A 13,963-nucleotide genomic window follows, 5' to 3' on the forward strand; every position below is an offset into this window, starting at 1 on the left:
TTAGGTCAGTAAAATTTCCAGCTAACTATAACTGGCGTGAAACCTATGGTTTTTTCATTGAATTTCATAGGTTTTTAAAATGCTAATTCCTTACTATAACTGATGTGAAACCTATGGTTTTTTCAGTGAATTTCATAGGTTTTTTAAATGCTAATTCCTTTCTATATCGAGTTTGTAACCTACGATTTTTTTTATTTGCTGTTTTGTGTGAGTATTAATTTAGTATTATTTTTTTTATAATATTTAAAAAAAAAATCATTTTTTCTTGGGGCGCTCTGGGTCCGCGCACCGGTAAGCTCTCCGGAAAGCGCACCCAGAGCGCTACTTGCGTTCGTGTAAAAAAAATATGAATAAAAAGTAAATAATAACGCAAGACATTTAGTACCATTCATATAAAAGCAGTTTTTTTGAATAAGGAAATGAAAATAATTTTGCATTTCTGTGAAACTATCAAAACGTCACTTAGGCGCCCGCGGAAGCGCCTACGTTCGCGCCGCGTATGCGCCCCCGGAAGCGCCTACGTTCGCGCCGCATATGCGCCCCGGAAGCGTCTACATTCGCGCCGCGTAGGCGCCCCCGGAAGCGCTCCGGTGCGCGCAGCGTCAGCGCGTCAAGTCATGTGACCTTAAAATAACACTTTTTATTGGTTGCTAACAGTTTTTTTTACAAAGAATGAAATCCCCACCCATTTCCTTCACTTCTTCTTTCACTTTTGTGACTGAAAGACCTGCCTTTTTGCTCTCGGTTCTTTGTAGGATATCTTGGATAATCATGGCTGCCAGACCATCCAGCAGTGAAGATGACTCTGAATTCATTGATGAAGAGCCTCCTCAGCCGAAGGTCAAAGAGCATTTCATCTGGATTTTTTTTTCCATACCTGATGACCAGAAGAAGGTCAATGCTCCAAAAGTGGAGTGCAGGATCTGTCACACAGTCCTGTCACAGGGTGACCCCACTAAGAAATATTCTTTTGGGAACTCCACAATGCTTCGCCATGTGGAGAGGAGGCACCCCCAGAATTTTGCCCGGGAAAGTGTCAGGGCTCTGGCACAAGAGGTTCCCAGTGATGGGGCCTCTACATCAACCGGAGGAGCAACTACTTCAGTGAGGGGGCGATCGCAAGAGCTGGTTCCAGACATTCAGCCAGCATTTAACAAAGGCGTCCTGAAATGCAGATACTGTGATCAGCTACTTACCTTTGGGGAGCAAAGTGTTCTGCTCCTGGCTCGAGCATTGGAGAACCATCGCTGCCGTTCCCAGCCCTAATTTTTTTTGGTTTTTTTGGCTCCTGTTGAGCAGTTTCCATTCCTTTTTTGTTCTTGTTCTAAAAAAAGAAAAAAAAAGTTATTTTCAGAACTACCTCCAATTCTCACCAAAGAGCTATATTCTTAAAAAAATGAAAAAAAGTAAGTGAAGTGGAGTGCATTGATAATGGAAAGGAAAATGAGTAAGAAAGAACAGAAAGGTATGAGAGGAGAAAGGAAGTGAAGTAGGGGGGCTGTAAGAAGGTGAGTGTTGGGTAGGAAAGTAAGGAGAAGGAGAGTGAACATGGGGAATGTGGATATTCAAAGAAAATGTTGAAAAGGAATGGGGGTGTGGAAGGGTAAGAAAAGATGCATTGCTGGAGTTGCATCATTTTTGTGACACACCCCAACAATGCATCACTTTTGCGCTTACAGATACGTCTGAAATTCTGACGTATCTGTAAGTACTTCCGACATATGTCATATATTTAATATGACGCATGACTAGAAGACTGAAGGCCTCATTTATGAGGCCATGTCACTTTAACGCCACCGGTGCGTCACTTTTTGTGACGCACCAGTGCTGTAAAAAATGCACCTTATTCAGTCATATTTACAAAGTGACGCATCTAGGTAGATGCGTCACTTTGTAAGCCCCTGCGCTACATTATACCTACGTCAGGTGTAAAGTATGCAAAAGGGACGTATTGATGCAAGAAAGGGTCTTAGAGGTGACGCAGTGAAATCTATGAGATATCACTGCGTCACTGTTATGACGCTGTTGCGTCCAAATCTTACGCCTGTTTCACAGCAGGTGTAAGACTGATGCAGGTCCTTTCACATGGGGCCTGGCCCCATGTGAAAGGATGCATTGCTGGAGTTGCATCATTTTTGTGACACACTCCAGCAATGCATCACTTTTGCGCTTACAGATACGTCTGAAATACTGACGTATCTGTAAGTACTTGCGACATAATACGTCATATATTTAATATGACGCATGAGTAGAAGACTGAAGGCCTCATTTATAAGGCCATGCGTCACTTTTCACCGGTACGTCACTTTTTGTGACGCATCAGAAGCGTAAAACATGCATCTTATTGAGTTATATTTACAAAGTGACGCATCTAGGTAGATGCATCACTTTGTAAACCCCTGCGCCACATTATACCCACGTCAGGTGTAATGTATGCAAAAGGGGCGTATTGACGCAAGAAAGGGTCGTAGAGATGACGCAGTGAATAAACTGGGTTTTCCCCCATGCTACGCTCCCCGGTGCGCGTACCGGGCGCTCCCCCAATCTACACCCCCCCCCCCCCCCGCGCAAATCGGAATTTTTTTTTTTCCGCGCTGGGCCCTTTTATAGCACCCACGTCAAACCTAGAGGGTCTATAGGCGCGCCCCGGTACATTTAAATATTAGTGCCCCGGTGAAGGTGGCGGTTCCTGAGGCGGGACGGGGGGGGACAAACACACGCCCACATGCATATTTAAAAAAAAAAAGATGCCCCGAGAGGTGGCGGTCCTCAAGGCTGCGGGGGCAGTGTGCGCCCGCGATTATAATTTATGAAAGTCCCGGGGGTGGCGGTCCCCGGGGCTTGGGGGAGCCTTAGAGGACCCCCAAACTTGAAAAAAAACAAGCCCTGGTAGATGGCGGTCCACGGGGCTTTAGGGGGGCTGTGTGCCCCCGCAAATATTTATGCAAAGCCCCCGGGACCTGGCCCACCCGGGGGCTTCAATCGTTTTTTTTATTTTCTCAGCCGGATTTGAGCACCCAGCGCGAATTCTGGCTATTTATTTATTTATTAAATGCTTTTTTGGCCCTTGTTTTGCACGTTTGTTTTACTGTTTTCTTGTACTTTGGTTCTACCGAGGGACAAGATGGCTGCCGGCCAATTAGCATAAAGCTCGTGGTCGGGAGGGTCTGCGGATCCTCCGCGCCTCTAAATATTGAAACTTTTTTATTTTTGATTTTCTCAGCAACTACTGAACGGATTAACACCATTTAAAAAAAAAGGTCTCTTTCTGAGCCAAGGTCTGGTGTAATTCTGTTCAGCAGTTTCGGCTATAACGGTCTCTAAAGTTTCCTCTGGGAAATTGATTTTTTTACTTTTATTTTTTTAATTTCTCCGGAACTACTGAACGGATTTACACCATTTTTTTTTAACCCTTTAATTGCTGCCAACGGTCGTCACGTGCGCTACCTCCCCAGTGCTGCGCAAGACCGTTGGCCGTCCGTTCAGCATTATTTCTCCGAACGTTCAGCACTGGGCGCTGAACGTTCGACGCTGGGAACGGGTTAAAGTCTCTTTCTGAACCAAGGGCTACCTTTTTGCCAAATTTGGTGTCATTCCATTCAGCAGTTCGGGCTTTAGCCGGGTCTAAAGTTTCCTATGGGAATTAACATGGAGAAAACATGTTTTGGGACCCCCCCTTTTCTCGGCCCCCACTTGCCGAATCACCCCGAAACTTTCAAGATACGAGCTGACTGGAGCACCCCACTAGTTTTGAAAATTTCGCGAAGATTCGTCTACCGGCACCAAAGTTATTGGGAAAAGAAAAAATGCTTTTTGAATAGAAACAAGGTCCTAACTAGAACTACCTACTGGCGACCGCCAGTAGGTAATATATATGTGTGTGTGTATATATATGTATATATACACCGACATATACCTACGATTTTTGTGTTAGAGGTATTGCGTGGTAATGACCATGTTTGTAAAGGATGTTTCCCTATATGTCGTCCCACTGGAAAAAAAGCGCTATTTTTTTTTAAAACTCAGGATGCACATTATCAATGAAAATAAAAAAAGGAACAATGATGCAACTAGCTACATTATCGTGGCCTTGTTTTAAACATTTTTACTTAGGCTGCGTGGTCTTGGTTAAAAAAAAAATGCTTTTTTACCTCAGTGTTGTACAGCATCACGAAAGGCATTGGTGAAGTCAGTAGATCCCAGAGGGTGACCTACTGCCTTCGACAATACTTTAAGTCTCTTGGCTAAGCTGTCTATCAGAGCTTAGCCACCTTCAATAAACTTTTCAGTGGTATATAAATTCCTTACAGTGTCAACATCTATCAAATAGCTTACTTTTTTTTATTTCAATTTGCAGAATAGCAGGTATTTACAGTACGAACATGACCAAAATTCCTTCATGTAAAAAAATATATATCTAAATTCAGCTAGGCTGAAGTGCAATAGCTCTGTTATTAAAGTGCTGTTAATCACAAAACATACAATACATGCAAGACCCATCTGCAAAAGTATACAACAATAAAGGTAAGTAACTTAAGGATTGGATGTCATCTCTCCACACACACCAAATGGATTTCCGTTTAGGTCGAAAATTGTGGCATTCATAGAACTCTTTAGAGAAAATTATAATACTTATTAATACTCAGATTGGGAGGGCATGATTACCTATAATGTCATTGCTGTGCTATTAAGGTTTTAGCAACAAGAGCCCCATGAAACTTGACATTCATCCTGGCATTGTGTGCCGGTCTCTTCCCTTAAGGATTAAGTTAACTCTTCATTTTGATGTTTTCCCATTTCAAAGTGTCACATTTAAAAACAGCAGGCCTCATGCTCCCAGTTGCTAGTAGACGCTGTGCCATATTTATAACTGAAAAAGTTGTTTTTTTTATGGAGAAATTTAAAGTGAAGAAAAATATTTCTATGAAACATTGTCTTAATGTTTTTCTCCACTTTTAAATTGAGCCAAAGATGTCCTAATGTTTTATGGAGCAGGTTTCCTTAATTTAAATTCCTTCCATTTGAACAAATGGCTGTAATATTCTGCTATAAATATGGCGCCTTTTCGACAGGTCAATGGGAGAAAAATGCCTTCTGGTGGTAAATGTGAAAATTGGTTAAAATTTAAATGAATTTTAAGGAACATAAAGTGAAGTCTTCTGTTTGATTTTCTCCCATTTCAAAATGTCGCCTTTACACACAGCAAAGATCTTGCTATCAGTGATTGGTAGACATGGTGCCATATGTATAACAGAAAAATAGAGCCATTATTTTGAGTGAGAGAAATTTAAAGTGCATAAAAATGTTACATATTAGGAACATTTTTGTATAATCTGTTTCTGCTCTTTAAATTTCTCCCATTTAAAACCAATAGTTTGTGTTATACATGTAATGTTGCCACATTTGGCGAAAGGTATGTCCCGTCCCACAAATACATACGTCATTGGCTCTCAGTCACCCAAACACATACATCCCATTCGTACACACACACATGTTCACACATCCCCAAAGAACATGCTCTCACTGACCGACTTGGCAGCTCTGTCATAGTGCCCCCAGTTAAAGAATGGTGTTCAAAACAGTATCTGGTTCTATGCACATTAGGCTTAGTCATAGAAGCTGGGTGTGGGGGTGTCTGGTATCCTTGCATGAGTTGCTTAACCTTAAAAAGCTCAGTTTTCACTGATCAGAAGTATCTCACAATACTGAAAACGTTGGAGACCCCTGGTCTAGAGCAAATAGTCAGTGGTTGGAGAGGTAACTACGTTCTGGGTGTAGGAGCATATGGTTACTGTGTCATGATGGTTTGTTCTTTAAAGAGTTGTTTATTCTATTCTTCCCATATTTGGAGCAGGGTTGGTCCCAATGGATAAGGGGGTGTTCCAGAGGATCTTTTGCCTTGTTTTTCTTCTTTCCCCTTGTTTTTCTTCTTTCCCCTCTTCGTACCTTAACATATAGTGGCTTCAAGTGGCAGAACTATTTTTAGAGGTAAGGAAATGTTTTTTTTGGTGATTGTGCAGTGGATTACTACAAAGTATGCTTTTGCTGTTGATTGCAGTAGCTGCCCACATAAACATGTTACATTGACTGTGAATGTTGTTTTTTAGGCCCATCTTCTCTTCAAGCCGTTGTACCTGTATCGACAGCAGAATGGTCAACATGTCCGGATCTGTGTACTCAAGACCATTTGCAATCAAAAGTAAGTATGAGTAACTGGATCTCAATCCAGCAGAGTCACATGTATATCGAAATAATCCCCCAGCTTTGGTTGGTAAATTTGAGTTGTAAGGCAATCATTGTTCCATGTTGCTCTATTTTAAACTCTCTGCCCAGACACAGTACGTTTATCTGCTATATTTCTTTTGTACAAGTTACTTGTGTTATAACAGCATATATCTATTCTATTGTGTGTTGGACAATCCTTTCGTCTGTGCGACTGTTATACAATACTCACATGCTGTTTTTGAAAATCACCTAATGTAATCGGTTTCACATTTTTACATGTGTGAACGTCAAGTGCTGGATTTGACAGATGCTTTTTAGAGATTTATATTCCAAGAAGTTTTAAAAGTCTTTTTCATGGCAAGCATTTCCAGTAGGATCTCTAAAATGGTTGCTTTTGCATATTCATATGAATTTCACAGTTGCATTATCTCCTGTACCTCAAATGTTATGTTGAATCTGCACAATACTGCTAAATTAAAATACATTTAATGTGTGCTGTATTTTATTTGTGGCATACTGATCCTCATGGCGAAGGCAGTTGTCCATAGTGTGAAATAGGTCTATTTTTCAACTAATGAACATCCATAATTCTGCACCTTTTTTGGGTCTATTTGTGCTTGTACCTACCCTTATATGACTGCTAGGTGGCTCTTCTTTTAAGAGAGTGATTTCAGGTATGGATTGGCCCACACCAGATCTCAACCCTAACGGAGCATAGCTAGCCAAACCCAAAGGAGAGCTACCTTTCCAGATGCTCCACCTAGATAACAATTTTGGTAGCTAAGTTAGCTTAAGACTTCCTTAAAAAATACATGAATAAATCACGGTTCAGGATACTAGCATGAAACTCAGTCCAGTGTACTTGGAGGACCCATCACTTGGAAAATCCCTAGTCCAATAAGGCACCAGGTGTTATTGAGCTTGAACTGCTCAAGGCCAAGCTGTATCATAAGCCTCAAGATGTTTCTCACAGCAGTAAAGCCATATCGCTTCAGTAAGCCTTTGAGAGCACACAGTCTGTATATATTCCTCTTGTGATTATACATCTTCATCAGAAAATGCTGCTGTTAATTCAACACATTTGTTTTGCAGAACTTGAAAACTACAGCAAATGAAAAACCTGGTAAGTAGAACTTTTGCATTAAAGAGCTGTCTAATCACATTACAAGCTGTAGATGTCACTAATAAAAACATATTTTCTCCATGAGCCATAGATTTTCTTTTTTTATTACATTTTGTTTTTCTTGTGTACTTACATTATCCAACTATGGCCTCAGAATGGCATAGAGAGACATCATTAAAAGATTGAGGAAATAATCATATCATATAATCTCTGGTAAATGGACAAAAATAACCTTGGATTGAGGATGGAGATATCAGATAAAGAAACAATGCTGGGTACAGAAAAGTGTCTTTCACTAGGAATAGCAAATATGACCCAGCTGTGCACTACTTAAAAATAATTAAGGGAACTCTATAAATATTTATTTGCAGATCAAGCCATGCTGCATAAAGGTCCAATCCTGTGAAACATCAATGGCTCAAAAAACTTTTATTAGAATTGTTTGGAAAATGACTAGGCTTATTCCTGTAACTTTTGACAAGCACCCAGTTTTTTACTAACAGCATCCAGAAGTTCACACAGACTACTCTTTAGGTCTCATCTACACACCACTTTTAGAGCATTGAATTATAAAAAGTGCTTTTTTTCATTGGAAGGAGTGACATGGCAGGTTTGGCTGCCGTGGGGATGATTTGATTAAGCAATTGCTGATGCGCAACTGAGGGAAGGGGTGAGCAATAGAGCTGCTGGGCGGTTGAGGAAAAAAACCTTTTTAGGTCTTGCACCTGGCGATTACAGCGCAAAGCGCTGTCTCGCCTGCGAGACCTATAGTCACCGGCTATACTTTCAAAGTGACAGGAGATGGGCATGCGCAGCATGCCGGAATAGATTCAGGTCGCGCGTGTGTGAACACACGCTCTATTGGGATTGTTGACAGCATGCCGGAAACACACACACACGTGCGCACCCACACACAAACACACAGACGCGCGCACACACCAACACACAGACCCCCAGAGACGCGCCCGCGCCCCCAGAGACGCGCCCGCGCCCCCAGAGACGCGCCCGCCCCCCCAGAGACGCGCCCGCCCCCCCAGAGACGCGCCCGCCCCCCCACAGACGCGCCCGCGCCCCGGCGCCCAGAGGCGTCCAGAGACGCCCGCACCCAGACGCCCGCGCCCACAGAAGCACCCTCACACCACGCGCGCCCGCACCCACAGACGCGCGCCCGCACCCACAGACGCGCGCCCGCACCCACAGACGCGCACCCACAGACGCCCGCCCGCACCCACAGACGCCCGCCCGCACCCACAGAAGCCCGCCGCCCGCACCCACAGACGCCCGCCGCCAGCACCCACAGACGCCCGCCGCCAGCACCCACAGACGCCCGCCGCCCGCACCCACAGACGCCCGCATCCGCACCTGCACGCACCCGCAGACGCGCGCACTAGCGCGCACCCACAGACGCGCAGGCAGACGCGCGCGCAGGCGCCCGCGCACGCAGACGCGCGCGCCCGCTAAGTACCCCAGTTTGTGATCTCATTCTTGTCGCTCACATGGCCCGCATAATATGTATAAAAAACACATTGAGCTTAGAGTAATGTTAAACAAGTATTGGCAAAGTCAAAAATCTTGCAATTAGATATATTGGCTTTGTCTGGAGTGCGCTGGCAGACACCATAGCTTTAAGTTTCTATTTTTTGATTTAAAGCGGGGTCCCTGGCGAGAAATTGTAAATGCTAATTTTACCAGAGGTACTGGCAATTCCCTCTAGGAAGAGCCCTGAGATAGAAGTGTTAAAGCACCTGGAAGTTCCTGATTTGCGCACTGAGGGAGGGACACAGTAGCTCAACTTAGTCATATAGAGAGCACCCTCAGACAATGCTCTATGGATACCAGTTGGAAAGAAGATCTTCAGTATCTGACAGTTAGGAGGTCAGTCATCCCTTTTTAGGTCTCGGCCTGCCAATGCGCTAGCGCATTGCTGGCGGAGATTATAGTAAGGGCAAAAGAACAGTCTACCAACGGCGGATTAGCCACAGTTCATGTGTTCTATGCGCATGCACAAACCAGCCACGTCACAAACCACCATTTGCCTGTGCCCCACATCACACTTCAAAATCTGCCGCTCCCGCACCCACCACTCTCCTACTTTACCCCAAACCTCCAGCGGCCGCTCTTCCAATTCACGCGCTCTGCAGGTCACCATTTGCCAGCATGCAGCCGCTAGCGCTTTCATCCCTATCACTTCCCCCTCTCCTACTTCCCCTCCCACCTCCCAAACAGCATTGAGCCGCGAAGACTTGTTTTTTTTGGTAATAGCATTCGAAGAAACACAAGCTGTCTTCAGGTTTCACCGTTTTTTGCACACAGTTATTCAGTTTGTAACGGTGCCAAAAAAATTGCAGACTACATTTTTTTTACATGAACCCTCTTCAATACATTTCTTTATTTGTAGAGAGAAAACTCGAACATGAAAGTAAATTTGTGAAATATATATACTCACTGAACCATGTGTCTCTGGGCAGCTACTTGCGGTATTGGGGCCATTTGTTGTAAGGTGGCATTACGGTGCGAGCCCAGGATGGAGCTTCCGCTTAGGAATGTGCTGCCTTCAGGAAAACGTCACTGGAAGTAAGGTCATCCCAGTTGTGGAAGCCCAGATGCTGCTGTGCCCAGTCTGTTTAAGGAGCACCACGTTCTAGGTAAAAGTAGTGCAGGAACCCTACCATAGTTTATGCAGCTGATGATGCTTATGCCTGATGCGTTCAGATATGTGGTATTACCTATATATTGGCATGAGAATATCTGTTACACATACTTCATGGATATGCCACTCCCTCTTACTAATTTTATATAGCGCAAACTTGACATGAATGGATGTGTTTAAAAGAGTTGGTTAGGGCATCACTTGCACTCTGGTGCAGACATTTCACGGGTGCCTAACGGAATGCGCTCATTGTTGTAAAACATTTTTAATGCTGCTGCAGCACGATTTCTTTGTGTCTTGCAGACAAAGAAAATACACACAGACCCACTTACACATAGTTTTTTGTAGTAATTTGAACAATTTATTTCACAGAAGAGTGTGCGATTTGCGCAGGAACAAAAAAAAATCATTTGGATTTACTGCAGCAAAAAGTTGGTAAAGATTAGTGGAACTATTTGTACATAAAACATTATTTGCGATTACATACGCTTTATGTGTTGCACTGAAATTACGTTATCTATAATTATTAAAGGAATATTTTTCACATAACATTTGCACCTCTGAAAAAAACCAGAAAACCTTCGGATTTATATTACTTTTACGGCTAACGCCACCCAACACCAACACACTCAAACAGCATACATTATTTTAGACACAGATCCCGATACCCTGCAGCGCGATTCCATTTATACAAACTGCCTACAGACACATTCTCACTCTAAACATCTACATTTCACTTACATCCACCTAGCCGTCTGTAGGTTATTGGCGCCACCTACATTTACATATTATACTCGATGAAAGGATACAACAATTTGCAGGATCATCCGTCTGCCATGTTTACAAAAAACAGTGCGAGTGACACCGAACTGTCAATGTTTCCGCTACTTCCCCAGTCACACCACATCTGCCTCGATCTTATCTGGACATTTGTTGCCATGGTACAATTTAGTTTTTCTAACTCTCACATTTACAAAATCTCTACAACTATAAATCACAATACAAAGTATTTACAAATATATCTATGACTTTATCTATTACACAGGCTCTATGCCTTAAATTTTGTTATGTTATAAGTCTTATATCACTTTTAAAAAATAACTTCAATACACCTCTAAAGGTTCATGCATATTATGCGATTTTGCAGTGTGCTAATAAGTGAAACTTTAGTTATTTAACCTACAACCTCATTAAGGTTGCACGTCAGTGCGCGCTATCACCAGGCACACACACCACCAACGGTCAGTGCACACTTCCACCAGGCACACACACCACCAGCGCACACATTAATTGTTAACGTATCCATAATTAACTATTTTAGCAATCGCAGTATGGCGCACTTTACTTTTAAACATATTCATCTGAAGTGCAGCATGCCACCATTGCGACAAAAATAAATACACATTTTTTGGGCCTACAATTTATAGACTTTTGTTGCAATTGGTGTTGCAATATTTAGCAATGCCAATAGCTCAAACGAAATTAATGCGAGAACTATTGCATTGCAAATTCTTGTTATGGAGAGTGAGGGGTGGGGCAAGCGACGGACGAGCTGTGTGGGTGAACATTACAGAGCGCTGGGGTGCGAATTTCACTCTGGAAGCAGCACACGAGAGAGAGCAAGAAAAGACATTCACATGTGTGAAGTGCTGTAAGAAAACAAACAAAACAAGTTCCCTGAATGTAAATTGTGTAAGGCCACAAGTCATCCATTCAATAGGATGGTAAAGAAGCTATACTTAACTGGAAGGACAGACCACAAGAGAAAGGAAAGTCACTGAATAAGAAGCGAGCAGATAAGATTGACAACCAATGAATTGACCCACAGCCCACTCTAAATATTGGTACTGTCTTCAATATATCTTTGCCAAATGACAGCTAAAAAGTGTCTGTAGGCGACACCTAAAATCAGGGGAGGGATTTGGAGTGGTCTACACGCTGTGCCCACATTTAGCTGCCCTTTTATGTATATTTTCTTTTACTTTTTTTAAATTTTATTTTCAATACCGTGCAGCAAGAGCAAATAAAAGGACCATCCAGCATGACTGGAGTCCTACTCCATTCACCACATAGTATTAACCAAAAACATCCAAAGTCTCCTCTTCCCTAGACAACTGTCAGCTAGTATAGATTCGATAGCAGAAGTAAGCACCCAGTTGTAAACATTAATACATCCGGCAATAGCACACCCACACATCAGGGCACTACCTGACTTTGTCTCCCCTCCAATATCTCCAAAGAGTAATATTGCATCCAATTACCCATACCTTACAACATTTTCGGGGTCAGACTCTGTGGGCATATGTAGCTTTTTCAGCTACCATTTACATGCCCATGGCCCGTCTCCATTCCTGTAGAGTTGGGCACTCCTGTGTCCCCCAATGATCTATGTCTCTCTTTTCCACAACTAGGCCGAGACCTCAGAACAGAGGCTGAGGCTGCAGTAAGTCTGTGTCAATAAGGATCTCCAAAATGAGGAATTTAGGGTTCAATGGGATGTGTGCCGAAAACACCCCACTGAGTTCCCCAATTTTTATAACCCGGTATTCCTGGTATGGGGCAACTCCAGAATGTATGAAAGTAGCCATCTGCTCCTTGGCATCTTAAACAATGGGGGCATCTGTGCCCTCCCCATGGCATGCAATCGATGTCAATCATAGTACACTCAATGTAGTAGTTTGAATTGGACTAGATGTAGCTGTGATTTCATTGATACCTCCCTCGGGTGCATCAGGAACGCCTCCCATTCATTGTCTTCCATATTCCCCACCCACTTCCTCCACAGCTTATGTAAGGTATCTGGCTTATGTAGGGTGTCTGGCATAGTATTAAGTGTTTTGTATGTGAGGGTGATTGCATCCTTCCCAAGCTCCTCCGTTAATATCCGTCTCTCTAGTGGGGCCTATTCCAGGATACAGTCACCAGGGAGCCCCTCAGCACTTCATGCGTGCCTTATTTGTGCGTATTTTAGGAATTGATTTGTGTTCATCCCATATTCTTGTTGAAGCGAGGACGACAGCATGATATCGCCACTCTCAATCAGATCCTCTATTTTGGAAATCCCGACCAGATTCCAGGCATCAAATCCTTGCAATTTTTGTTAGGTCAAGCATAACGCAGAGCGCAAGCGCTGCTTAGAAGTGACCTCTTTGAATCACTCAGGACATTTTGGGAAACTCGTGCATGTACTGCACTGTTTCCAGGGAGCACTCGTGGATGTATGGCGTTTACCTTTGGGAGCGAGCATGGGGCGCGCTGAATGCCATCTGGTTTCCTATTTCAAAGGCTTCGTAGCGTTCACGTTATGGCTGCGCATCCAGACACTGTTTTCTGTAACAGATGGAGATCTCGTTCACTTGCGTTCACTTTTGTTTCCATGTGCCTGCTCGCATTGGCTTGTTTTTTTATGATTTCTTTGGGCAGCAGAAGCGTGCCATTTGCCTTTTTTTTTGTCTCCGTAAGAATCGCCCCACTACAGCAAAAGGCGCGGCTCGCCAAACTGTTTTTACAATATTTTATGTTGTTAATAAGCAGCACGGCACATGCAGCATGCTGCTCTGGTTACTAAATGCGTAAAATATTGAAGACATTGAGTTTGACGAGCTGCGCCTTACTTTGTTAAATTTTGTTATTGTAGTCGGCAACTTAGTTGGGCCGACAAACGGAGGCCGATTTCCGCCTGGTCCTAACATGGAGACTTTATCAGCTCAGCTATGATAATAGAGGGGAGATGCATGGGCGCCCGAGAGGAGGCGCAGCAGTTGAGTTTTCACCGGTCAGTCTCTTCCTCCCCAGCGTGACTTCACTGTGCGCGGAGTGGTCAGAACGCCGATTGCGTAGTCAAAGGGAGACTCACATGGGAATAACACTGAGAAGGAGCAGTCCGAGGACGGACCGGTAAGTCAGAGATATCAACTAGAATAACATTTACCTCCTGCTGAAAGGACACAGCAAACATCCACTCA

The 13,963-nt window shown here is 43.4% G+C and overlaps 1 protein-coding gene across 3 annotated transcripts in view; it reads left to right on the forward strand.

Moving 5' to 3' along the window:
• Positions 1–13,963, forward strand: part of PTPN12 (protein tyrosine phosphatase non-receptor type 12) — a 592,849-nt gene that overhangs the window by 551,545 nt on the left and 27,341 nt on the right. For all 3 annotated transcript variants that reach the window (XM_086967364.1, XM_086967365.1, XM_086967366.1), the window contains 2 exons: positions 6,108–6,199; positions 7,318–7,348. In XM_086967364.1, the coding sequence (XP_086823490.1) occupies positions 6,108–6,199; positions 7,318–7,348 (123 nt within the window). The remainder of the gene's footprint in view (positions 1–6,107; positions 6,200–7,317; positions 7,349–13,963) is intronic.

This window comes from Lissotriton vulgaris, chromosome 1_1, assembly GCF_964263255.1.
Source record: "Lissotriton vulgaris chromosome 1_1, aLisVul1.2, whole genome shotgun sequence".
NCBI classification, from domain to species: Eukaryota; Metazoa; Chordata; class Amphibia; order Caudata; family Salamandridae; genus Lissotriton; species Lissotriton vulgaris.